General features: G+C 42.7%; 2 protein-coding genes across 3 annotated transcripts; both read left to right on the plus strand.

Moving 5' to 3' along the window:
• The first annotated feature begins 1,027 nt into the window (after positions 1 to 1,027).
• LOC143333143 (uncharacterized) lies at positions 1,028 to 8,391 on the plus strand. Its single transcript, XM_076751092.1, has 6 exons — positions 1,028 to 2,050; positions 5,571 to 5,891; positions 6,424 to 6,699; positions 6,784 to 7,110; positions 7,192 to 7,299; positions 7,825 to 8,391. The coding sequence occupies exons 3-6, from the start codon at positions 6,444 to 6,446 to the stop codon at positions 8,109 to 8,111; spliced, it is 978 nt and encodes a 325-aa protein (XP_076607207.1). The 5' UTR covers positions 1,028 to 2,050; positions 5,571 to 5,891; positions 6,424 to 6,443; the 3' UTR covers positions 8,112 to 8,391.
• A 2,246-nt stretch (positions 8,392 to 10,637) lies between these two features.
• Positions 10,638 to 26,003, plus strand: phldb2a (pleckstrin homology-like domain, family B, member 2a). 2 transcript variants are annotated; one of them, XM_076749705.1, is made up of 17 exons: positions 10,638 to 10,723; positions 12,710 to 12,834; positions 13,839 to 14,806; positions 14,896 to 15,228; positions 18,028 to 18,162; positions 18,523 to 18,660; positions 19,721 to 19,867; positions 20,607 to 20,717; positions 20,795 to 20,884; positions 21,042 to 21,185; positions 21,626 to 21,725; positions 22,264 to 22,462; positions 22,953 to 23,043; positions 23,128 to 23,274; positions 23,399 to 23,618; positions 23,771 to 23,856; positions 24,080 to 26,003. In XM_076749705.1, exons 2-17 carry the CDS (start codon positions 12,780 to 12,782, stop codon positions 24,218 to 24,220), a joined length of 3,105 nt encoding a protein of 1,034 aa, XP_076605820.1. In that variant the 5' UTR covers positions 10,638 to 10,723; positions 12,710 to 12,779; the 3' UTR covers positions 24,221 to 26,003. The 2 variants fall into 2 exon arrangements, with proteins under 2 accessions (XP_076605820.1, XP_076605821.1); XM_076749706.1 differs by having other exon boundaries at positions 22,267 to 22,462.
• Positions 26,004 to 26,727: the final 724 nt, after the last annotated feature.

Below are 26,727 nucleotides of genomic sequence, written 5' to 3' on the forward strand. Positions count from 1 at the left end.
TAATGACAAAGGAATACCATTAATTCCTCTCTAATCTTCTTATCTGTGGTTGGTGAAATCTTTCAGTAACCCACAAACTGGAGGCAGTAGAGGGCGGGGAGGGGGATAATACAACCAGCAGTTTCATCATCATTCTGACCAGATAAAAATAAAAAGCCTGTAGCCTACTTTTATGCATTGCAGGATTTTCCCTCGAGTTGCACACTGTTGTGGTGGGAGGATGCAAATGATCCCATAGAGAGGACACAGATGGAAACATATGTCTGTGCCACAGCTGCAAGCATTGCACTTATTGCTCCTGAACAGATATCATTCACAACAGAGAATGTGATTCCTAAACCAGGGCTTTGAACTACTAAATATTAGGGGAAAATAAGGATAATAATACAATCAGTGTCTGTGCGAATTTAACCCATGCAAAACATCATCATTCCAAACATGGAGTCAACTCATACATTTAGACAGGACTGGTTTCTTTGTGATCCAGCTTTGTGATTTAGATCTTATTAAAAGATCACATGATCTCCTACATTATGGGGATATAAAAGCGTTTTATGATAAAATCCAGTTCAAACACTTAATACAATCTAATAAAAAACAAAAATACTACAACATCTGAAAATTAGCATTTCTTAGTTGTCTATTTTAACAAACAATACTTTATTATTACTATTATTATTTTGTCCATCCCTGACTAATCTCTATTGATGGACACTAGGCAGCTCCACGAGCAGCCGGGATACAGTGAACGCACCGCAGCAACCTCTCAGTCGTTACTAAAAGGGGGAAGCTGCACGTCCACTTTCTTAACGCAGAGATTTGCAGGTTGGTGATTCAGAACCAGTGCTATTCTGATTGCAAGCCACATCTGTACATCTGGACATGGGGAACCTGCGACCTTCGGATCGTATACGGCCCGCGAGGCAATGCATAAATACAAAAATACTTTTTCAGCTAAATAGAAAATAACACAACAGTAGTTAAATACGTTCTTCCGAGTGGTCCCTGAACGCAGCACAGTCGGACCGTTGATATGACGTCATGCATCATGGCGCCTATCAACAAAACGGAAGTAGATGTCGAGTGTAGCGGTTTCTTAGAGAAATGGACAAACTTTGTTTGTTTGTTAGTTGAACTAAAATAGAAACCAGTGTGCTTTAAGTTAGTTTGTGTGGAGGCTCTGACAATGATGTCAAAGGCTAATGTCGATCGTCGTCACAGCTCGAAACATGCCAAACTGAATAAGATACAAGGACAATGGCTTGGATAAAATTAAGGGTCTTCGGTGGAGTTTGGGTGCTCAACAAGCAGCTTTCACAGGACCACATTCTGAGAGAAGCAGTGTTGAGCAGGCACGTGTGTGGTGAGCGAGCTAATAGCTAAGAAGCCAAAACCTCATTCAGAAGGAGAATTTGTGAAGGAGAGCCATGTTGCTGCTGTGGAGGTGCTAGCATCGGACAAATTACATATGTTTTAACCTGTATGTTTGTCTGGAATAATTCATGGAAATGAAGGAAGACCTGTTGTGGAAACTCAGTCATAGAAACTGTGTGATCTGGCCCTCATGGTGAACATTACCAAGAGCCTCTCTGAGCTGAACCTCAGGCTCCAACAGCTTCTCAGCTGTCTGCTTTCAACTGTGAAATCATTTCAAGTGAAGTTAAAGCTGGAGGAAAGACTGCGTTTTCCTACTCTGCAAGAGCTAAAGCCTGCTATGACATCTGAATATGCTGCTGAGTGTGAAAGCTTCTTCAGGCGTTTGGTGAGAAGTTTAAAGACACGAAAAATAAACTAAAATGACGCTACTCAGTTTCACATGGAACCAGCTGATGTGCCTGCAACATAGAGGCATTGAGCACCGACCTACGTATGAGAGCAGCTCTTTTCCAATCTGACTTTTACAAAGACTCAGCTCTGCTCAAGACTGACTGACCCAACCCTGGAAAAACCAGGTGTGAGTATCATCATCATCACCATCACCATCATCACCATCACTACCATCTGACATCAGATGCCTCGGCAAAGAAAAGCATTTCCAGTCATCACAGAGGTGAGTGTGATAAATGTGTTCAATAATTTACTTCAATAGACACACAGCAAATTATTCTGTATCACTAATGAAAATGAGGCAAAAGTAAACCACTGAGGCAATGGGGACACTCTTAATAATTCAATTCTCCATAAGAAATGACCAGGAAATATAACAGGCTAACAGAAACAAGCATATTTAATGGTACTGTAACAAGTCAGGGAAGAAATGAAAAGCTGGAGCAGAGAAAGAGAAACTTGATAAGAATCAATGAAATCAAAACATGGACAGCATGACTCCGCTCTAGTGGCATGGTCCCTTTAATCTGGGATTAAAGTTGATTGAGGGCAGTCATGAGCGGTGCCATCTTAAAGAATCACGCACGTGGACCTTGGTTCTCTTGTACATGTGACCCCACAGCAGCTGGACAGCAGGCAGCCATTCACATGTGGAAGTGACATCTCATCTGTGCCCTCTAGAGGTCATCATCTGTCAAAATATGATAAGAGCTGTACTGTGCTTTTTTTTATTCATGAGCAGCCACGTTTATAGAGCACACCTTGTGTTCAGCAATGACAGGTATGTTCCAGACTTTCTGTAACTTTGTCGACCATTTCTGAAATTGTCTTTGAGATAAGTTGAAATCACTAATACTGCCACATCCATCCATCTATCTTCTATAATCGGTAATGCCGGTGAAAGGTCAAGAGGGACAAAAGTCTCTTCCAGCTGGTGTTGAGCAGAAAAGAAACATCCGTATATAAAACAACAGAGTAATTCATCCCTGTTTGGAACAGTGTATAAGCTTACGAAACATTACATTACAAACATTTTTTACAATTAATTTCTCAATACTGAGTTGTTTTCAAAACTCTTCATGCGTTCAGCAGAGCACATCTATCCAAATACATGAGTTGTATATTAACAATCCTTTTCCCACCTGTTTACATACTATTGTAAAATCTGTTAAAGTCATCCTCAAACATGTCCCAAGATTTGATGCAACTTGCTACATTCTGCTGCATCCACATCTAATTAAAATAAAACTGCATATCTGGGACACGAGTTCCTCTTTTCATTTCTCGATGACCTCAATGTGCCCCGTGGGGAAAGCGAGGCAGGCTCCAGAGCGTTTTGTAATTGCATGGGATGATATGGCATTTCAGTGCTCTCCTGCAGTCACTGAGTGGTTGACAGCCCACCCCGGGATGCTCCCACTTCTCCTTTTACCTCACTCCCCATTGTGCCGCCTCACAGAGGAATTGAATGAATGCTGGATGTCAGGGCATATGTGCAGAACATTACCAGATATGGGTCAGGCATGCAGAAAGTCTCTTTCCCAGGTGTATCGCAGGAGAGGACATAAGGTGGGATGTTGATGATAACTTGTGGCCAAATGCAGAAGACAGGTTTAACTATTGTATTATTGTATTTCCATATCTGTAGCTATCCTAGACAAGTATGGACAGTGAATAGGAATAGGTTTGTATTGCATTGCTGGGATCACTTTAGTTTAATTTTAGTTTAAAATAAATAAATACATTAATAAATAAACAAATAAAATATTCTTTTACAAAGATCATATTGATTAGTAATTGTAATGCTTCCTGCTGTTAGTCATTTTTATGGTCAGATTAAATGACAGTGTTAATATCTGTCCATATGAGGATGTGCGATCTGCAAGAGGCATCTTTCAAGATAACATTACTGAACATCTAAGACAGTGAAGAGTGCATGTACTCATTTTGTGAATATGAGGAGGAATTAGGTGTTGCATTTGCTTTTCTGAACTGTTTCTGTCGAGTTGTTTTCACAAGCTGGCTGGTTAAACTTCTACCCGCCTGGTTAATTAGTCAGTGTTTCAGTCGTGTTAGGAAGTGAAATCACACAGAAACAGTTGACTGCACACCAGTGTTTCACACACATGCGTGCCAGATACTATTTCGGGATCGACAACTCGGAGCAGGCCTTCTGACATGGCAGAGACACATGGACTCGTGATTGTGCTGTTTATTCTCTTGCAGATATTGTTACTGACAAACTCAAAAGGTATCGTAATACTCAACATCTGTTCCTACAATTTATGGATAAGTAATTTATTCTGATCAAAGGGAGTTAAATGGATGAGATGCTTTTAAGAGTTACTGCTGTGCATAATCTGATGCAGCATGTAGGGAAATGCTCAACTGTTGTGGTGAATTGCCTGAGTTGTGATTTATTTTGGTGTCTGTGTTACTGTAATTCATCATCTGAGTCTCACTGCAAATTCAAAAGCAAAAGACTGGCGTGAGATGACGATAATGAGAATATAATGCTCGCACAAAGAAAGGCTTCTTCACAATTCTGGCAGATACTACAAATGTTTGCATCAAGCTGATCGTGAATGAGGTTTTGTCCAATTGGAAAAAGTAGTTCTTTTTTCTTTTTATAATGGTGATTAGTTTTTGTGGACACATAAACAGCTTTATGATGCTGTTCATGCACAGATGACATCAACTAATTAACTACTCATGTATGTAAAGGCCAGGCACGCCAGAGGAGGAGTTCTGCTCTCCAACAGGGTATCTTAAGTGTCTAGAAAACAGTACAATGCACAGTGTCTCCCTCACACCATTCACAACACGTCAAAAATGATTTCACAGCTCAGTAGTTCATGTAATATAATGTCAGTTGTGTTGCCTTTGAGTAGCAGTATGTGCTGAAGAATGTCGCAGAGCTGTTCACAGATAGCCTCCGTTTGCAAATGATATTTCCACAGCAGCAGTAATCTCAGCTGTGCCGTGTCCTCAGAGCACTGAGAGTGTTACCCAGCTGTGACAGCTGCACACATCTGGGGGAAAACACGGAGCACACATAACAGCTGAAGTGTGACTGGGGAAAAAAAACTGTATTCAAGTAAAACAACATGGATTTTTATTGGACAATTAAACACAGAAGGGGGGGGGGGGGTGTTACATTTAATAGTCTCAGATTTTAAAGTTATGCAGTCGTTCAGTGTGTTTTAAAGTGTTTGTGAAGTCTGCTGAAAACAGGCTCTTGAAATCTGCAAACCCAAAACACCACAGATGTGGCAGGAAATGGTTACAAAACATGCCTGCAAGAATATGTAATTATGAAGGAAAATGAGGCAAATTATGGTTACGTTTTTTGTTATTGTCATACTGTAGGGGGACAAGACATGAAAGACTCTGAAACAGAATCATTAAAACATTTAATGAACATGTATTTCAAACATAGTTGTCAGTTCTGTTAGATTCAGTCATTACTCACTGTTTATGTAAAGAGAGGATTTACATTTTTTACTGCTTTAATCCAGCAGTTCATGGTTCAATTTAACATTCAAAACAGCGCTAATAATATTTTTTTGATACATCTGAGATGTTTTACAGGCTAAAAGACAGTGAAAGTGAGACTGTTGGTCAGATGCAATGCTTTTGTTTTGATCAGTACAACTCTCAGATGTTAAGTTATAATGACAAAAATGTAAAATATAAACATAGCAGAACTCTTGAATCTTGACAGTAGCTTTACCATCTGAAAGTCTTATTACCAGATACCAACGTCACCTGCATCATCCCTGACGACTGCATCCTGCCCTGCAGCTTCAGACCCACAGGCACGGTGGTGATCCACTGGTACAAGCAGCAAATCCCCGTTCACAGCTACTACTACAACAAGGATCAGTTTGGACTCCAGAACAAGCACTTCAGTGGACGGACTTGTTTGTTCAACTCCCACATCCCTCATGGCAATGCCTCCCTACTCCTCAGGAGGGTCAAAGTTCAAGACAAGGGCAGATACAAGTGTTACACAAGCACACGAAAGGGCAACCAGGAGATCTTTGTCAACCTGGAGGTGAAAGGTCAGTAAATTTGACAGCAGTACTGTCAATATGACAGAAATGTTGCCCATTTTGCTACCGTTCCCGGTTTGTTTTTGGTTTTCTTTGGTCTAAAATTGATGAATTCAGCACTGATGAAGCTTTGGATGGTGATATGTCTCTGCTCTTAAATTACCTTCAGGGACATAACAACAAGGTGGAACATTTTGCACTTTTTTTTCCCACTAGCGCGCAGCAGAAGGGCTCTTACAAGTGTCTTAATGACAGAGCTAATGGAAAGCAGACAGCAGCTAAACTGTTAAAGTATTTGTTATACACTTTCGAGTGCATTAGGTACACCTAACTAATCCAACTTTTATGAAAGTCATAGGCCTAATGCTCACTTTGACAAAAAGATCAGACAGTGCATGTACTGCGTTTTTGTTTTTTATGTCTGTTTGGTTGTTGCTGCAAATTTAAAAGTATTGTTTAGCCTTTGTAGTAAAACAGATGGCAGAAAGTCGGATACGGGTTAGCAATGAAATGCTCACTCTGTTGTCTGCTTTTCTTCTAGCCCTCATCCAGTCCGTTGTCATGGAGATGACTGATGAGACGGTCACCTGCTCCTCTCACCACATCTACCCCGTCCCTCAGGTGACATGGGCCACAGACCCCCCCTCTGCCCAGGAAGCTCTTGAAAATTCAACCCTCAAAACCACAGACCACAGAGGTCTGTTCACTGTAGCAAGCACACTGAGGATTCTGGGTCATCTCTCCAACTGTACCTACTTCTGCTCTTTCATATCGGCTGACAAGACCCAGGTGTGGACCGCCTCTCGCAAAAACCAAGGTGCGTTTAGGTAGCATGATGATATAGTTTTCATAAGATGATTCATGAAAAATAAAAACAAAAATCTGTTGGTATTCCTTTCAGACAGTATAACACAGACAGAGGGTCATGCGCTGTCCGTCCCATGCATCACCCCACACATTCTCCAGAATTTCTCCCTCACATGGACTTTCACCTTGTCCAGTGAGCCCACCGTCATCTTGAGATATGACACCAAAACCAGACACACCTTTAACCTGTGGGAGGGTCAAGCTGAAGTGGACCAGGACCTGCTTCTCCTGGGAAACGGATCTCTTCTGCTTCACAAGCCAGACATTGAGGAACACTCTGGGATGTATACCTGCACGTTCTCAGGCCTGCAGAACAAACATATCGTTCAGACCAAAGTGAACATCACCGTTTCACCAATAAGTGAGTATCTGGCGGTGGAGATGTAAACTCTTAACTCCGTAAACAGTTCATTGAAACTAATGTGGCATGTTTGCTCTACAGGTGTAGATGAGCAGAGTGTGCAGAGGTCATGGTGGAGCACTGCAGCCTCTGCGGCTTTTTTCTTGTTCACCGTCATCATCGCTGTCCCTCAGTGTGTAAGGCAAAGAGGTATGTAAGAGGGTACTTAAACCTTAGTGATGAAAAGTGAGTAAAACCTGCATGTAGCGAACTTTGAATCCAACAGTGTAGTCTGATATTTTATGATAATATTATGAACTGGAAAGCATTCAGAGAGGGCAAACCCCCACGGCTTTCATCATTTTACATTTTTTGTGGTAGAAAAGTAAGTAAAACTGCACTTGGATCAGATCTGCATCAATTCACAGTTTGTCTCATGACCACTTGATCTTTTTGCTGTCGCAGCATCTGTTGGCAAAAACAATATCTAATTTTGGAGCAAAGCTTGGAATTCAAAAAGCAAGACTAGCAATGTCTGCACTAAAAACTCATGCATTTTCTCAGATGATTAACAGCCATGTTTCATCCACCATGTTTCACTAAAAACTGAAGCAGCATTGAGATATCCTGCTAATTAACTCAACTCAACAGCACAACATGTGTGTTAATATTGACAATTTTTCAGTGTCTTCCTCGTGTTGAATAACTCATTTTGATTTTCTCTAACTGGTACAGCAAAGGAGACCTCACATAGATACAATGGAGTAGGCTTTGTTGAGGGTGGGCCTCACAAAGAGCTGAACACCTCAGCTACATACGTAATCAGGCAACATGGAGTTGAATGCAACAGACTACAGCCTGAAGCAAAGGATGAAGTAGCAGCCAGTGCGGCAAACACAGCAGAGGACTGTGAAGTGGCTCTACCACCAGGTGCTGAAATAGAAGAAGAAAAACCAGTAGGACCACCTGTGGAAGACGATGATGAGCTGCAATCCAGTTGTCTAGAGGAGGATGGATCTTGAAAGATTGAACCTGGGCTCCGTATATCATGAACTTCATGTAATGCCGTGAATGAGCGACATGCCGTGGAGGATAATGCACAGAAACGTTTAAACTACCTCCAACAAAGAGATCAAGATCCAGATCAGACTGCCGGGATTCTGTAAAATTCACTAAGAGCATGTGCTTAGCTTTGTCTTCATCTTCTGTATACAGTGCCTGTATTGTATACTGTGAAACACTACTATTGACTGTGAGCTTGTTTTCCTACCTTTAAAATAAAAAGAACCTTATTGCAACATTTTTTGCAGTGTCCTGTGTGGTCTTTCTGACATTGGGGTGCCACAATACAGAATGCAGCTATCGGGAGGGTCTGTGCTCATTTGCCAGAGCGACGGAGGCAACACGAGCCATGATTTCTTTGTATTGTTTGCTTGTTTGCTGAGGTTGATAACCCACAAGCAAACCACAAAAGGTCCGTATGGACGATGGATTTAGGTTTGGTTTTAATTATGGGCTAATTGCCGCGAGATAGGGACATTGTTACATTGTCTGTGCAAACATGACACTGCCCGAAGATGTCCGGACGACCTCCCTACACCACAGCCATATAATTATAGGCCCACTAACATAACACTGACACAAGACTGTTTTGTGGTTTCAAGTGGAGCTTAAGCCAATTTGTTTAAATTGAAGTGAGTTTTGTCATCGAGATAAATCCTGGAAGCAGCTGTGGTGTGGCTTGTGTTCATATTAACGCCCGCATCCTGCTAATTAAGTTTTCTTTGTGGAGTTGAACTGTGGGGTGACTTGACGAAATGGCTCGAGGGCTCGCTCATTTTGTCATCAGTGGTGACAGGAACTGCTCTGAGTAAATACACATCGTTCAAATGCAATAAAATGGACTGTCCAAGTGCAGGGGGCGGGTGAGAAACATGGCGGGTGGTTCTGTCTTTCAGGGAAAGTCAGTTACATTTGACAGCACGGAGTGAAAGATGAGTCCACAAAAGAAAACAAACAGAACTGATCCACATTTTAACACCAAAAACTGCAAATGACTTAGGTCTTTTGTGATTGGGTGAGACACTTGAGACTCGCGCTCTGACTCAGAATTCCCGACAATTACCAGAGTTTGATCGTACACCCACTCCCACAATCTGACACCAATTTTTCTTCCATCGTTCTCCCCCTTTTTCCACATCTTTCACTACTCATGGATCAGGGTTTCACACTTTAAAATCCTACCTTTATTTGACCTTCTCTGGACAGGAAGTGGAGTAACATTGCAGTGCTCTGTGACAATTAGCTTTTTGTGGTAGCACTAAACTTAAAGTGTCACAGTTTTCAAATGAGGCCCTCCTGAGATTTATATGTCATTTTATTTTCCTGAAATAGTAAAGAACGAAAGAGAGAGGCAGACAGACGTGTGTGCGCGTGGGTGTGGATGTGTGTGTGTGTGTGTTTTTATGACAAAGACCCCAGCTCTGAGTCTGGAAGCAATCATCTCGTCCAGGCCGCACTCCACAGCCCCCTCCCTATGATGTAATTGGAGTTTTTGTGATGGTTCAAGATTTTCAGAGGGATTCAGGGGATTTTTCCAAAGTAACTTTTCATTCATTCTACTCTCAGAACTCGCTGTTTCATCCTCGACATCATATTCACTCGTTTCACATCCACATGCCGATCAGTTTATATAAAAGAAATCTATTAGTTAAGGATCAGAGTATTAGATATGCTGCGTGTTTCAGTGTGTGTAATGTCTCTGACCATAAGGGGGTTTTCGCTCTTTGCCTGCACAGTTAAGAGGGGGAGTGAAGTTGGCTGTGTTTCAAACACAGCGATGGGGCCTCCTCCCGCCTCCACATACTGCTGAAACAACAATCTAAGAGTCAACATTTTTTTTTTTTTTTACAACTTTCAGCACTAATGCCGACTCTTGCTCTTTCTCCCACAGAAAACGCACACTGTGGGTTGAGTCCTTTTTTCTCTGTGAACGAACGGGCCAGACAGCAGGAAAACTGTTGCCATTGTAAATACGATGTGAAGTGCAGACAGAACAGTCTCTGAAGGTATAAGGAGGGAGGTTAGATGCTGTCACATGACGAGCCCAGATCTGCAGTAATTCACTCAAACCCAGTGTCTCTGTGCTGGAATATGACATAATGATAACATGATACTGGAGCTTATTGATCAATGAGAGGTCAAAGGTCAGAATCAGCTACAGACTGAAGTTAGAAGGGATTAAACATACTGATTCCTCTGAAGACACTTACAGTGAAAACTAATAGTGCTTCCTTCATTCCTTCTTTCTTGCCCATCTGCTCTGTTGCTTTTCTACATAAGAACAGTTCTCTCTCTAACCAGAGGGGGGCAGCAACCGGGCCTGATGCTGCAAAGTAAACACTCTCTCCCCCTCTCTCTCTCTCTCTCCTGGGAAGGGAGTCTGAGCAGAGAGTTGAGGTGGGAGGGGAGAGGAGGGAGAGGGTCTCCTGTCTGATCCTTTGTCATGGGAAGACTTTACTTTTCTGTTTCATACAGAGAGAGAGAGAGACAGAGGGAGAGAGAGGACTTCAGCTTCAGGAACAAGACGCCAAAAAACTCAGGAGATATTATGTGAATGGGACAGAAAACAAAGGTTAGTTGCTTTTAATTCACGCATTCAGTCAGCTCCTAAATGTCCGGGTCGACGCAACCAGTGATGCTCCGTGAGAACCACATGACTGCATTTTGTCTCATTTGCGCCGCTGTGTCAGACTTTAAAGTAAAGTTTAAATAAGTACAGTGCATAGTTTAAGGCATAGTACTGCATGCATCGTCGGTGCCAAATGTAGAGCAGTTAACATATGTGTACAATTACAAGAATGCCAGACAGATGACTCAAGCAAATGTAAGTATGTCAAGCTGATGCTCAAGAAACATGCAAAAAGTCAAAATGAATGAATTTTGAGCTGTAGTTGTCTGGCTTACTGTTCACCTCCGCTCACTTAACATCGCTGGAAACTGTCACAGCCATTTAAAAAAGCAAAGTGGGTGACAGCCAATCAGTAAGTCCTCAAACTGTTGATTCCATCCCTGAGTGTGTTTGTGTGTCCGTTATGTGTGTGTGTGAGTTTGTTAATGCCTGATGTTGAATCAGAATATTGTAAAAGCAGTGCAGTGAATTTAGAGCCGATATGATTTTAGGAAGTAGTTGATCGACAAAATGGATGGATTTTATCTTTTTTTAATGAAAATAATCAGAAGATTATCCATAAATGAAAATGAGAGTTTGTGGCCTGAATGATTTTCAAGCCCCCTGAAAATAAATAGTGTTTGTCTGGACAATGAGTGACGACAACAACAGTTTGAGCCTTGTGCAATGTGAAAGTGTTTATCTTCACAGAGTTACCACACACTCAATGAAAAAACATGTTATCAGTGGCCATTCCTCAGACTGTTTACACGCCTCTGTGTTTATGATCCGCTCTACTCTGCTGGCCTGTGCTTTGGCTGATGCAGTAAAAACCCGTGCTCCTAATGTGAAGCCCCCCGCCCCCCGCCTCCCTCCAGGCGGTCTCGAGAATGAACTCATGCTGATTGATTGTGTGACTGTGTAAAAGGATACCCTACTTCCTGTAGGCCCTCTCTCCAGACAGCAGGACCAGCAAGTCTTGGATCAGCCGTCTCTTGTCTTTCTCTGGGCTTTGTGTGCTGTCTGTGGGCTCAGGAAACAGTCTGCCTTTTAAAATCCCTCTGTTGTATCACTGGAACCTACAATATCCTCACTCAATCTGACCTTTCTGAGTTATGTTAGGAGTGTGGGGACCTCAGGATGTATTTCTTTGATTTTCTTTGTCCTGTTGGATGTATTCATTTGTTTTAGCTTTAATTTTCCTGAGAGGAGAGAGTCAGACATTCTGTTTGTGGCTCAGCATTGGAAACTTAGGGTTGGTTTTCATCATCATCCAATCTTACGATGACCTGATTAACCAGTTACTCAATTAAAAGTCACCAGATCCCAAAATGAAAAATCTAAATTATATGAAATAGTGACAAGGAAGCTATAACCAGCAAATATTTCATATATTCTCTCAGTAAATGAAGGTGCTTGTTTGAAATTGTATTGGTTTTCAGGTAATGGACTAATGGTTTTAGCATGAGCTGCTCCTCTGATCCTCATGCCGTCCCAGTCTTTACCCAGCCTGAACCTCTAACTTTGGCTGCCGTCTCAATGACTCTGGAACTCTGAGGGAATGCTTTCGTGGACTGGTCATGAGTTTGGGGCTAAAAGATCAATTAAGGCGCTGAGTGCTGCTTTTCAGACTTGGTTTTTATTGGTTAGACCGAGCCAGGCAGAAAAAGTTTCCTCCAGATCTGTTTTCCGACTTAGTCTTCAGGAAAGTTTTTCTCTCCGTTTAAATATGCACATCTGAAATATATGCTTGAAATTAGGCACTGTTGTAGAGTTTTTAGAGGATGAGTGGAGGGACAGCCAGGCATGGACTCCACTGTGTTTCCAGATTGAAAGGTGCTGCTGTATAATGTTGTATTGTTATGTACAGTATTTATTTGTATTCCAGTAGGTATTAGGATTTACAGTCTTTTCATGTTTGTGAGTCTCATATTGATTTCTTCCTCTCAGGAAACAAAGCACATAGCGCCCAGCTGAATCCTGCATCCTCAGACTGAATCAGAGAAAGGAGGTCATTGTGATGAACAGCATGCTTCCTCAAAGGAGTGCGGTCGCCAGTCTGGGCTATGGTTCAGGTAGGACAACATTCAAGTTTATGTTTCCTTGTGACATTTAAATGGTATTAATCACTCTAATTGTGTCATTCTGCAGTGAATCTCACAGTAATCTACACTTACAGATTATTCATTTTACATCTAATGTCCCTTATGCTTTTGATTTAACCTATCTTCCACTTGTGTTCAGCTGAATAACAAGATAATTTTAGCCGGTTAACAATGAATACATGATACTAGATCTGGGTTGGTTAAATGCTCCACGAGGCTTAACGACTTTCCTTGACCTAGAACCTGGGACAGCTGCTTTTCCATCAGTCCACATTCAAGACTTTAAAAGCTTCTGGGTTTTAGGCCAACTTGCCTCTTGGAAGAGGCTTCAGCCTAAATTTATCAGTAATGATTAGCTGACAAAATACAGAGAACCTTGAGGATTTTATCTCAAACTGAGCAGCATTGTCACACCACAACAATTTCTATAGAGAGACAAAGATACCAGCATTCATGATGTCTGAGAGAAAGTTTAAATAAGTTGCTTATCCAAGTTTTAGTTAGCCCAGCAAAGTTTGTCATTTTGAAGCCCCAGACTCAATTTATATAACATGAGGTGGACATTCTTTGCTATCACATGAACTATAATTATATGTTTATTCAGCATCCGGCCACCCATGACTCAGGGCACCGTCCTCATACTGCTTGCTAAGATATTTGGGCTGGAGTGGAGGGTGTCCTCTGGATTTCTCTTACAGTCGAGACTATGATGCATTATGGCTTGTCTTGCTCCACCAGCATTCTTCCATTTTTAGAAGAAGCTTAACCACTGATTGAGCCAATGTTTGTATTGGGCTCAGAACTGTATGAGCCTACATTCTTCACTGGTTTCCCTCCCTCACTCAGCACAAGTGCGATAGCACTTTTCTTCCCTGAGCTGGTGCTTATTAAAGAAGTGACATTAAACCAGACTCTATTACAGCACCCAAAAAGAGGCAGGATTTCACGCTCTGACAGCTCTCTCTTTTTTACAGACTGTGTGAAGATTGAGCACAGCAGCAGTGGCTCAGTGGGTGGGACGTTGCTGAGGGGCTCCCGCTCTAAGGCAGAGCTGCAGGAGCTGATGGAGACTCTGCAGCGCAGGAAGAGTGCTCTGGAGGCCAGCTTGAGGGCAGCTGAGTGCAGCCGCAAGTACCTCAGCGTGCCCTCAGGTGTTGGATCACAGTCCACCAGGCCATTGTCAGTGCTCAGCAATACAGACCGGCCTCCGTCGGCCTCCAGAGCCTTCTCCTACATGACCAGCAGCAGTGTGCCCCCATCTCCTCGCCAAGGTGAACGTCAGCTGAGCCCTAACGGCTTACTCCGCCACCCTCACTCTCGCCACCAGTCACAAGACAGTCTGCTCCTCTCCAATGCAGCAGATGGAAGCTCTCTGCTCTCCTCATATGGGCAGCCCCTACCTCGTTCTCCCAGGGTCAAAAGTGGAGCAGCCAGTGTGCCGTCCAGCCCTCGAATGGGCCGCAGGCTCTACTCTCAGGGCAAAGCTGGAGGAGACTCTCGGCAGAGAAAATATTCCACTGGCTCCCTTAACAGCCTGGGGATGCACAGTCGCTCTCTGCCAAGGCTTAACAATGCAGCAGACCCCCCTGCTCTGTCTCTACCGTCACGCCACTCAGTGGGTTCCCACAGAGGAGTGGGCTCAGCAGGGCCGCGGCGCAGTCTCTCCTCCCTGGAGCAGCCACCAGATGTGACAGTACCAGCCAGCATGCCCAGTACTCCCAGGAGGGCCAGCCTGGCCTCTCTGAGCTCTCTGGGGATCGACATGGATGGGACTGGCTTAGATCTGGGCTTCGGAGAGAGGAGGTTGTCCTTTGGGAAGGGTGGTCTAGGTCCAGGACAGAGGGTGGGCAGTATCAGCTCTTTGAATGGCAAAGAGGAGCTGAGAGACTATCACCAGCACCAGAGAGATGAACGACTCAGGGAGCAGAAAGTGCAGAGATTGGTGAGTTTCTTTTTGAACCCGATTCATCCACTTTTGACAGGAAAATAACTCAAACATTGTTAAATAATCAAGTGTGGATCTGTCTACAGGAGTGCCAGCGCCTAGAGACCATCTTAAACCTGTGTACTGAGTTCGGCCATGTGGAGAGAGAGCCGGCGGGCTCAGCAGTTTCTGACCTGCAGAAGATCAATAAGGAGCTGGAGAAGCTGCAGGTGTCAGATGATGAGTCAGTGTTCTCTGACTCCCCCAGCAGCACTGCCCCAGAGAGCTGCTTTGGGGCCAAAGCCAGAGACTTCCAACTGGCCGAGGAGCAGCAGTCCAGCCAGCGTCAGCAGAGCGGCTACAGAGAGGCCAGGTCCCACTCACCTGCTATGAGCCTGAACAGCAGCGCCCCCTCACCCTCCACCCACCACAGGGCCAAAGTAAGTGTCATCAAGTGACCGCCTTAACTGCAGAAGCGATGTTTTCTTAGGTGGTCCAGCAGCGGTCTGCATGTTTTTATTTCAAGTACTATATAAGCTGATGTCATTGGTTTGTATTTCAGCTCTGAATACATTAATGCTAATCAGTAAAATCTGTCACAGGTGACAAAAAAAACACCCCTAGGATATATCCTTTCTTGAAAAAATGTGTAGGATTGTATACCACAACCTGCCTACTACATAGTGGCTAATATGTTTGTAACAGAAGGGTTAGAGCTGTATTTGATTTCTTTGGACACTTTGGGCTGTAGAACACACAAAAACAACAAATACAGTGCTATTAGCTAACATGTTAGCAGTTACTTGTCGTTTAAATAGGGGGCAACATTAGCTTTTATTTGGACTCTTCTCTGGCCACTTGACATATGTCAGTTCAATATTCACTCTAATTTTATTGTGTTTATGAAGCCTCTTGGTTGAATTTAGCTGCTTCAGTGTCATTGTCCTGGTATTGTGCATGTTGACATGACGTACTGGGTCACTGGGATTGAACAAAGCCATTGTCAGTGTCATTAGTAACACCTGTGCTTTTCCTGCTGTACACAGGTGTTACTAATAACTTTATGCTAATCAAATTGTCTGCTATGAAAAGGCCTGATAAACCCCGTGTCTGACTGTAGGATGGAAGGTTTCTGATCAGGCTGCATCACCTGAGCTAAATGTATTTGATCACCTTCCCCCAGTGTATCCGCATCTTATCCTTTTTTTATTTGCTTCCCTCCCGTCCTTTTTTTTTTTTTTTTTTTTTTTTTTTTGCCTTTTCTCAGTTTCTTCCTGCTGCAGCATGAGTGTTAAAGTGAGACAGAGAGGACCCAGCTGTAGTGTGTAGAGACACACCCCTCCTGTGGAATGCAGTTTATCAGCCTGCTGATAACATGTTGATCTTTGTTTACCTGTTATAATATCAGGGTAAATGCTTCCCATTTCCCTTTCACATTTCCACAGAACCTCATTTTAAAATCCAGTGCAGATTACGCTTTCCAGAGATACCAGATGTGCGAAATCTGTACACAATTACGTTCGAGACATCTATTTTGCGATTTATATATTGGTGCAGCCATTTCTTTTCTAAGTTTTTAGGAACAAAAGGTGGAAGGGGTTATTGTGGTCTGAAAAACAAAATCATGATACACGCAAAGACACATTTTGCATTTCATTTGCTTCAAGCTGGATTTGACTCTGAGTCACATGCTGACAGCATATCCAGTGCATGATGGTTGTATATAGTTTGTATCCTCCACTATTATTCAACACAAGCTTCTCTTGTTTGAAGTAGATTCCTCAACATCTTTGGGCTTTTAGTCAGAAGTACTCTAAGAGTCTGCAGTTCCTGTTTATGTGGGTTTTACAGACACATAAACTAGGAAATCACAGTTGCGCAAGGTCTCATCACAGATTTGATGTTACTGTGATTTGACCTCATCTTTTCTCTCCCCAACTTTTTTGAAGGTGTCAAAGTGGGAGGCCTCGCTGCACGTACTTAGAAATGAATGAACATGTTTAATTTACAAATACAAATATATAGCAATTTTATCAAATGCTGTGATTTTAGCTTCCATGCAGGCCACCTCCTCCACTGTCTTAGTCCCAGTGCCGCTGAGTTACTGTCTCTGTAAAAGTGCAGCTTTTTTTCCACTCTAGAGCACTAACAACCTAGCGGTGTGTCTGGTTTTAATGAAGAAGCCCTAGTTTTGTTTCAGCGCTCAGCCATTCAAAGTCTTCAAGGAGGGGGGAACAGGAAATGACTTTATCCCACGGAGAATTAGCGTCCGCATGTGTGTGTGCGCGCATGCACAACTGTGGGTGTGTATGAGTGGAAGAATGCTAGTGTATATGCATGGCAAAGGCATGCGTTTTTCCAGATGTTTTGGACTACAGTATATATACTGAAGCTAAGTGGATGGAGGAGCATATGAGAATGAAAATGTAGTTAGCACATCAGCACAGGTAATCAACCAATCTCATTTATGTGAAGGACACAATTTTTCAAAAACACATGGAGTTTATAGAAATTGAATTTCCAAGTTGAGACCATCGTGTCTGCAGTGTTTCAGTTGTGACAGGGCTTTACAGACTCTAAATACCCTCTCCTCCATCTCTTACATTCCTCAGAGCAGTGTGTACAGGAAGAAAGAGCGTTCACAACCCGCCTGGGAAACTATAAATCTGAGAGCTGCTGGCCACATGAGACTCTGGCCTCTAAAACAATCATCCTGACTTTTACATGGAAGTGTACCTGATAATATAGGATCCCTGAAATGCAGCCATATAGGAGTATGAATGAACGTCGGTAGATGCCAAAAGATGTGGGAGTACTTTGGCATGACTGGCAGCGGAGTGCACTGATAGAGATTTCCATTACACCGAGTGGAAAAGAATCCTGCTGTCAGTGATCCAACTTTGGATGAGTTAAAACAGCAGCTGCTGTCGTCTAAATCAGAAAAACTGATTTCTACTGGCTGGCAAATTAGTTTAACAACACACTGGATGCACAGAAAAAGTAGTTTCTCATGTCATAAAAACTCTCCGAAACTTTGAATATACAATCACCAAGAGATGCTACGGCCAATAAACTTTATGATGGGGATTTTCCTGTGCAGCATGTCTGTGCATTTCTTGAATGCACAGTGTGTATGAGTGTTAAGATGTGTGTGTGTGTGTGTGTGTGTGTGTGTGTGTGTGTGTTTATGCACAAAATGTACAGCCAAGCATTTCTATGCATTCCTGATGTCACTGCAGGCTTTGGAGAGTGTGCAGCTGAAACAGGAAGTAACGCACATAGAGGAAGAGAGGATTCAAGTCCTGAACAACATAGAAGAGCTGGAGCAGAAGATCAAAGACCTGGACAACCAGATGGAGGAGTCGGTCAGAGAGGTACACAGCACAGTGCAGTGTGTAAACACAGCTGAGGCTCGAGCAGCTCGATGGTGTTCGTTCTTATCTCGTGTCAGATAAACTGATGACCTCTTCATAGCTTAAGAGCACTGTGTTTAAGTTTATCACTCAAGCTCATCACAATAAAGCTGATGAAGTGAGCTTCTTAATGCTCAGTGGTGTTGATGGAAGCAGCCACCAGCAGTCATGTGTTTTGATAAGGAAACACAACCACAAGATGTGCATTTGTTTTTAAGTTTCAGCTGCTTATTCTGTCTGATTTTTTTTTTTTTGTTTCATTTTACGATGACAATAGATTTATAAGGCTGTTTTTTTTTTTTTTACTCTGTGCTGCTGCAGATGGAGGTGGAGTGTGCTCTGCTGGAGGGAGAACAGGAGTCCGAGATGGCCCAGCTGCAGAGGGAAAAGGAGCTTCTGGACCAACTTAAGGACAAGATCCATAGTAGTGAGAAGAAGAGCCACACTGAGAAGTCTCAGGTAAAAAATATGTCAAATGGTCAAGTTTTTGAAATCTTAAATGACTACTTTTACCAGTTTGTCCTTCGTTAGGAGTTCAGCACACAGTGGTCAGAGGGGAGTAAAGGGAGTGCTGGCATCAAGACTAAGCATGTGGACACGCGTCCTCAGACACTGAAGCCAGAGCTCAAACAAACTCTCGAGGATAAGTTCAGTTCAACCGCAACTTCCTCTGAAATGGTTTCAGTTCCATTTCCTGTAAAGCCAAACAAACAAATTATGTTTCCAAGAGGAAATACCTACAACACCAGACCAAGGGATGTCATCACAAATGGGATCTGCAGAGCAGCTTGAAAGGCCATCTTAAAGACCCTCGCCTGAAACTGTCCAGTTAGCTGACACGTAAAGGCATCTATAATCAAAGTCATAAAAAGATGTTATGTTTCTGCATCTGGACCGGTCAGCTGACTTTCTCTGCAGCAGTACTCGCTTGACAAACCAGTGGGCAGAACACCTGAACCAGCTCTGCTGGACGACACATGGCAGTTCAGTCTCTCTTCTCCAGAATGAGCTCATGTTCGCAGTGAGCGCCAAGACTCATAGAAAAAACCAAATATCTCAGTTCTCATCTTTCACCTGTACAGTCTGTTTTCTCTTTTCTCCCCAATTTGTTTCCCTTTACACCTTCATTATCCCTCCTGACCTTGTTTTCTATAATCCTGGATCCTTTCACAACTTCTATTTCGGCCCTTGTACCCCGTAGACCCTCGTTTGAGAAGGGGCCCAAATAGTTACCACGTGTAAAGAAAATTGTTAGTTCATCTGACTCCAATTTGGTGAAAAACTAAAATCACCTGAAACCTGGCATCACTTGGAAAGACATGAAAATGAACACTTTGTGTAATGTAATAGCATCTGTTAGATATCACTCTGAGGCAGATGGTCACTTAGTTAAATCTTAAATGTTATTATTGAATAAGATGCTGAAAAAAGCAAAACATTTTACCTTATAATTATATTTGTATTGTATTGTTCGTGGGTGTGTGTGTGTGTGTGTGTGTGTGTGTGTGCTGTTTCTTAGGAGGCTGAGGAGCAGACAAAAAGTTTGGAGGATTTGGAGTTTCAGAAGCTGGAGAGAGAAATTAATCAGGGCGAGGAAAAAGAGAATCAGAGCCAAGAGCTGCTGCGAGAGATTGCAGAGTGTCAGCGTCTTACTGTCACACGCAAGGTACAGCAGTGAGGTTTCCTGAGTGCGCACGAAGCATGTTGTGCATGTTTAACACTGCAGTTAGTGCTGGCACTGCATCACTTTTCATTTTCGTAACTAAATTTTGACAAGATCTGAAATGTTTGCTTATTAATGGTTTAGCTAAAGTGCATGTTTAGTACAAGTCAGGACTCTTCAGTGTGTGTTTATGCCAACACACTGTTTCTTGAGGGTCCCAGAAGCTCAGGCTCAGGCTTGCTCTCAGGTTTCAGTAATTGGCCCACAGAAATATGCATATTTTTATTCAAGAGGTAGACTTCCTGTCAGTAGAATTTTAAAAAAGTTTAAGCCTATTTTAAATTTCTAATACCTTAAATTTTCTTTGTCTTTTTTCTGGCGTCTTCAGTTACTACATTGTGGTTCTACTACACGTTGTGCATGAAAATAAAGCTGCCAAATTGTGAGATTTGCAGCACAAAGCATGAACTAATTACAAGAAACAACAATACCAGCAATGGTAAGCATGAAATACTATTTGCGTCATAAAGACAGAGAATTAATAGATTTTTTTCAATCGTGCACAAAGCCACTCAGAAATGGCAGAATCAGGGAGAAGATGTTATTATTGTCCAAAAAGAGAATTTGCTCTGTTCACTCTGCTGCTGCTTCATAATAAAACACCTCTGCTACAAGACTGCATATTTGCTTCATCCAAAGTTTGGATATCGTGTAGTGATATTCTGCTGTTTTTTTGTCACAGGAAAGACTCGTGACGCTGAAGAAACAGTCCTCACAGATTACTTTACAGGCTCAGCAAGAAAGAGAGAATTTCCAGAGAGAGAAAAACAATTTGCTCATCATGCTGCAGAAGGTGAGGACATTCTCCGCATGCTGACACTCTAAATATTTGATTTTATTTACCTGAACATACTATCCCGCTGTCTGCAGGAGAGAGAGAAGCTGGCGTCTTTGGAAGGAAAGTATGCAGAGTTGTCTGAGGGGCAGACCTTCACTAATAGCCCTGTAGCCATCACAGAGGTGGGTGTCAGTTACAGTTACAATAATACTTTATATTTCCACCAGCGGCGTGCACTGTGTGAGGTGGTTTTCACAAAGTGTCTCACACAGTGAATGGCCAAATTTTCAATATGAGAAGTTCTGTTATTTTTATCCTTGATGTCTGTGATCCCTGCAGCACCTGCACTCTCTGAAAGAAAGGAGAAGAAGCAGCAGCAGCAAGGAAAATGGCTCCCACCCGACTGACAGCCTACCTCATAAGAGGAGCCAGCAGCTCCTCAGCTCTTATGGCAGATCCCTGGGACGCACGCTTCCTCCCAAGGTCCTTATGTTTTGTTATCTTAGCAGACATTACGGATTGGATACTGTAGGATTAGACTGGGTGTTTCAAATCTGACATAAAGATGTTTCTAATCTGTTCAAAAGACCCATTGATTGATTAGCATTTAAGACAAAAATAACCCGTTTTTGCGATATTTGACTACAACTTTTCCAAATTGGGAAGAGTTTTGAAAAATAGTTTCAAAATAATGGTCCTCATTCTGATTCTGGACTGCAGAAGAGGGGATTTCATTGCCCTCATTATTTGTATCCAGAACTTTCTGTCCCAAGAGAATGATCCACCCAAGCAGGAATTCTCTGTTTCAGACAAGCTTGCAACACCCATCCCACTCATGAAGTGCTTTCTGCTCATGAAGACCTTTTCTAGTTGATTATAGAGGCTGGTGTTGAACAGCATGTGTGCTGCGGTTTCCTCCTCAGGCCCACCTGCCTCTGTCCCAAAGCTCCAGCTGTGGCAGCGTCATCCCACAAGGCTTCAGCTTCTCCCCGCGGGACTTGAGCACCCGCCGCCTTCCTAAGAGTGAGTCAGAGTACCAAACTGTCGCATCTCATCTGCGTGAAGTCTGTGCTGCGTCTGACCAGCTTTAAAACCTCATCGCACATGTATCAGGACAGGAAATGCTACAGTGATGCACAAAGGGAGCCACATTTAGCCCAAATCTGATATGAACGACTAAATGTTTGTCCTGACATTAGGACTCTACATTATACTAGATAGGAATTTGTGATTTTGAGGAAAATTATGTAGTTGCCCAGCATGCTCAAAACAAGTCCCACACACAAAATAACTTGGTAATGGAAATTCATGTGTAATTCTCTGTACAAACTACTAGTTTAATACAGTAGATAGAGACTTTCTCTGTCCTGATGGACCACAGTTAGTAACTTGGCCCTGTTGCTGCAAACAGATTTTATAAAATTATGATCACAAGATGCGATTCCACTGGTCCAACTAGTTAATGAATTGCAACTCTGCTGTAGTTTTTTGGTACTTTAACATTAGACCATGCATACTGAGGGTATTTCCATCTTGTTACTGTGATATTCTCCTCTGTCAGCAGGCAACAACCATGCACACATGAATGACGACAGACAGAGAAGAAGTGATTTTTGCAGCAGGATGGTGTCTGAGCCCAACGTGTTCTTGGAATCCTTCTCGTACCCGGACAACAGCCAGGCCTCGGATACCGTCAGCGTGGACAGCTCTGACAGCCTCGAGACCAGCTTTTCCGCCTGCTCCCCAGACAACATCTCAAGGTTAGAGAAGTGCAAATGAAAGGTTGCTTTGAAAAGTGTAGACAGAGCGAATCTCTGTCAATCAGAAGAAGAGGAGTTGTATTTTTAGAGGAGAAGTTGGAGCATAAAGGCTGCAGAGGATAGTCAGGAGTGATATTCTAAACAAGTGCTTTTGAAGAGGCTGTGATGCTGTTTTTGTATCAGATCTGAGACAAACGTATCCACATGATATCGAGCTGTTCTTACACTTTCTCACCAACAGCCGCATACAAATTAGGAAATGCAGTTACCTTATAATAGAGTTCATGTTGATAGAAAAGCTGGCACTTTGTGGTGTATAAGTGGGGGCTGTTTGTAATCAAGGAAGTCCCACGTCATTGTGCTGTTAGTCGCCTTTCTTTTCCTGTAGAAATGAGTTGAGTGTTTTTTCAAGGCCTCATTTTAACCTTAGTTTGCTTACTACAGTGTTTCTTCTCATGTGTGACGACTTGTGTTTTCCATTCTCCATCAGTGCCAGCATGTCCAATATGGTGAAGATCGAGGAGATGGAGCGTTTACTCCGAGAGGCCCAGGCTGAGAAGCTGAGGCTCCTCGAGCATCGGGTAAGTAAGCCTACCAAAACCCACCATGTATGTGGACGTGTGTGTTTGATGATGGATGTCATTTGTGCTCCGTGCCATGTGCAGGAGCGTGAGATGGCGATGCGCAGGCAGGCTCTGGAGGAGGAGCGGAGGAGACGGGAGGAACTGGAGAAACGACTGCAGGAGGAGACGAGCAGGAGACAGAGACTTGTGGAGAGAGAGGTGAAGCTCAGGGAGAAACAAAGATCGCAGGTATTTACATGAGAAGAGGTTCACATATGATGTTTTTTAATCCGTAATCTTCATGTAAATACTTCCCGAGTAAAGTACTGCACAGTGTTTACATCTGTTGTTTATTTCAATGCTGTTTCCATAGTCCCGGCTGTTGACTCGCTACCTCCCTGTAAGAAAAGACGACTTTGATCTCCACGGCCATATCGAGGCAGCTGGGCACAACCCAGACGCCTGCTTCCATCTGGCCATCACAGATAAAACCTGTCGAGGCTTCCTGGTCAAAATGGGCGGCAAGATCAAGACCTGGAAGAAACGCTGGTTCGTCTTCGACCAGAATCGCAGGACGCTTACCTACTATGCAGGTGAGTAACTCTTTTTCGCTGTTCTCTGTTGAAAATGTGAGACAAAGTTACAGCAGCAGCGACGTGACTTGTAAGCCAGGATACTTTGGATGCTGAGAACGAGCTTTGATCACAGTGTCCGTGAACAGTTCTGTTTACATTCTCCGCTGCAGACAAACATGAGACCAAGATGAAAGGAGTCATTTACTTCCAAGCCATAGAGGAGGTGTACTATGACCATTTAAAGAATGCACACAAAGTAAGTCAGTTTGCGTGCATGTGCGCGTCTGTGATTTTTAGCGTTTGGCATCGTCCGCACATGCCTCATTGCCTTTGAATATCGTTGACGTCTGTTTATCCTCTGCTTTTTTCCCCCTCCGTTTGCCTTTCTCCCTCCCACACATGCATAACCTCACCCCTCTCCCTCCTATTCTCCATTATTTCACTTTTTTCTCAAAATTACATTCACTTCCACACCCAAGAGCCCCAACCCCTCGCTGACCTTCAGTCTGAAGACCCACGATCGGGTGTACTACATGGTGGCTCCGTCGCCTGAGGCCATGCGTATCTGGATGGATGTTATGGTTACGGGCGCTGAAGGACACATGCATTTCATGGTGTGACTGATCCCAACAGATCAGGGTCCACACCGCTCAATTCCTTCGGTAAACATTGTGCCACACGGGAAGGTTTACGGCACTCTGCTCGTGTCAGCGTGACAGCAAACGCGTTGTGCAGAGCTGAATGTTCATCAGGTCAACAAGAAATGAACTTCTGTTTACACTTTTTAGTATTTGTAACCTACAGCTCATGCTCAAAAACACACTTTATCATGTAATCATGTGTAGCAGATCAAAAGAGTTGATATACACGTTTCATAATTAAGCTGTTTAGTTATTTTGTTTATGTACCATGAGTAGCTGAAGCATCACTAAGTCTTACAACAATTAAGCTGTTACATTTTCCAACTTTCCTTATACAAAATCCCTGCTTTTCCCATACGCTCCCTGGTATGTTTGACTTTTGTTCAGTCGAAACCTCAAGGATCAGGGGGGGGATCAAAAACTCAACATCTGGTGCACTTCTAAACCGCGGTCCACACCGATGCTGTCTCTCTATAAACAGCTTTCTGTAGGTATCCCAGATGTTCAAACCAGACTTTAAGTTGTTGGACCACCTCTGTTTCTTTGCCTTCTTCTCCCCTCTCTGCTTCTGGTTGGACTCCACCTTTTCAGTGCTTCAAAGACTGAAATTTCTTTGCTTTAAATGTCTGAATCAGTGGGTCACAACTTCTCGCCAGTCTTTTCCCAGAGAAGATTGACCCCTCCAAATTTGTGGTTTGCGAGAATGCACATTTTTGTTTCTATATTGTCACTAATATTCAAACAGAATTAGTGTGAGTATTTTGATTGCTGCTGCCAGACTGCCGGCATAAGCTGGTCCTGTCTTCTTATTCAAAGCAGGTCTGAAGGTCCACCATCAGTATTCCTTCACATCTCTCTTTGCATCACTTTCATTCCAGTGAGTCTTAATAATGTTTTCTGCAAACATGCAACCTTCATCCATGAAGGGAGATGATCATGTGCACTTTTTACATTTTATGAATTATTTGTAATTTCCAGCAAATATTCTACCCATAAAAGTAGAAAATTTGCCCAAATCACAATGGTACTGTCTTTCCTGCCTACCACTGTGCAGCTAGCTCCCCCTCTGTAGTGGAGGCGACAGGCCTGGTATGATGAGGCCATGTTGTGCAGCAGTGATGCTACATGTACTGCGTCACCACATGTTCCGTGGCATTTCAGTATGTTTTTTCACCAGCAGAGGGCCTCAGTGTAGAGTTATTGCACTGAAATGATGTCATGCCCTGGCTGGTCGCCCATGCTCACTTAAATGAGCAGTTAGTGAAAGAGTGGAGCTTCAGTGATCCATTTTTTTCTGATGCTTATATATCAGATATGTGCATTTATAAGCACATGTATTATCAAGCTTAAGATTTGCATTTTGGAAGCAAACCATAAATCATTATTCTGATCTTGAACACAAAATTATTTTTGTAGTTTTTATTAAATGTGTTATAAAAATCCATATATTTGATCTGTATATTCTTTGACTATTTGCAACAGCTTTACTATCTGACATTGAAATATAAGTGTAACAGCAGCTGTGTGTTTACAGACTGCAGATCAGGCTGCAGAGCTGACAGTGTTGCAGATGAGTTGTTGCCTTTGCTGGATGCTTCTCGGTGAACAGAGAGAGTTATCTGTCATATTAACATCTCATCCACGAACTGTCTCCCACTGTATTAGACACAAGCCTTGAAACCAAACAAATGGCCGCATTTATATATATTTTTAATAAATTTGGTATTTTATATTTTGTGTATGAACAAATGTTAATTTTAGTCGGAATAATGCTACAGGTTTATAACTGACTTTTTTTTCAATCTGAATAAGAATAAATAATTTTGATTATGAATCACATTTGTCAATTGTTATGTTACTTTGTCTATTGAACATGAACATTATGTTTCCCAAGCTCTTAAACTGTTAGCGGAACAGAGGTGGATCAACGGGCTGTAGAAGTTTTGCTTCATTGGAATACTGAAAAGAAGCTTTGTAAAGCCCAAAACGGCAAGACGGTGTGCTCTTCAGTCAATACTGAGTACAATAGCAGTATTTTTACACCGTTATGTAATGTATCGCCATGGGAATCAATGGCCAGTGGGAATCAATTATATAGGGCTGCACAATGCCCCTGTAGTTCAGTGTAACTAGATATTTTCATTCAACCTCCTGAAGGAGTCTGCCTTTTATTTATGTTAAGATAGTCCCGAAAAGAGTCAATACCACCATTACTGTGGCATTTTGTGCCAAGTCATCAGTTCCCAGTATATCTGAAAAGTATATAAAATGTCTCAAGAACATGATTTTGGGAATGAAATGCTGTCTGCAGTACTGTACTGTGTGGTGCAGGCTTTTTCAGCTGAAGCAAGAGCTGTAAATCCCTACATCTGTTTTAGAACTTTTTGACAGCTTATTCAATAAATACAACTCCTACAGCCATCATGTTTGCTGGTGTGTGGGATCTTCTGCTTTTATGAACCATTTCTGACTTGACTGGTTCATCT

Source organism: Chaetodon auriga, chromosome 15 (assembly GCF_051107435.1).
Source record: "Chaetodon auriga isolate fChaAug3 chromosome 15, fChaAug3.hap1, whole genome shotgun sequence".
NCBI classification, from domain to species: Eukaryota; Metazoa; Chordata; class Actinopteri; order Chaetodontiformes; family Chaetodontidae; genus Chaetodon; species Chaetodon auriga.

Bases quoted from the DNA above. Each gene is read 5' to 3' on its own strand.
- LOC143333143 (XM_076751092.1), top strand. From the start codon at position 6,444: ATGGAGATGACTGATGAGACGGTCACCTGCTCCTCTCACCACATCTAC. The intron at 6,700-6,783 runs GTGCGTTTAGGT...TATTCCTTTCAG, and splicing joins CGCCTCTCGCAAAAACCAAG to ACAGTATAACACAGACAGAG. The intron at 7,111-7,191 runs GTGAGTATCTGG...TTTGCTCTACAG, and splicing joins CATCACCGTTTCACCAATAA to GTGTAGATGAGCAGAGTGTG.
- phldb2a (XM_076749705.1), top strand. From the start codon at position 12,780: ATGAACAGCATGCTTCCTCAAAGGAGTGCGGTCGCCAGTCTGGGCTAT. The intron at 15,229-18,027 runs GTAAGTGTCATC...ATGTCACTGCAG, and splicing joins CCACCCACCACAGGGCCAAA to GCTTTGGAGAGTGTGCAGCT. The intron at 21,726-22,263 runs GTGAGTCAGAGT...CTCCTCTGTCAG, and splicing joins CACCCGCCGCCTTCCTAAGA to CAGGCAACAACCATGCACAC.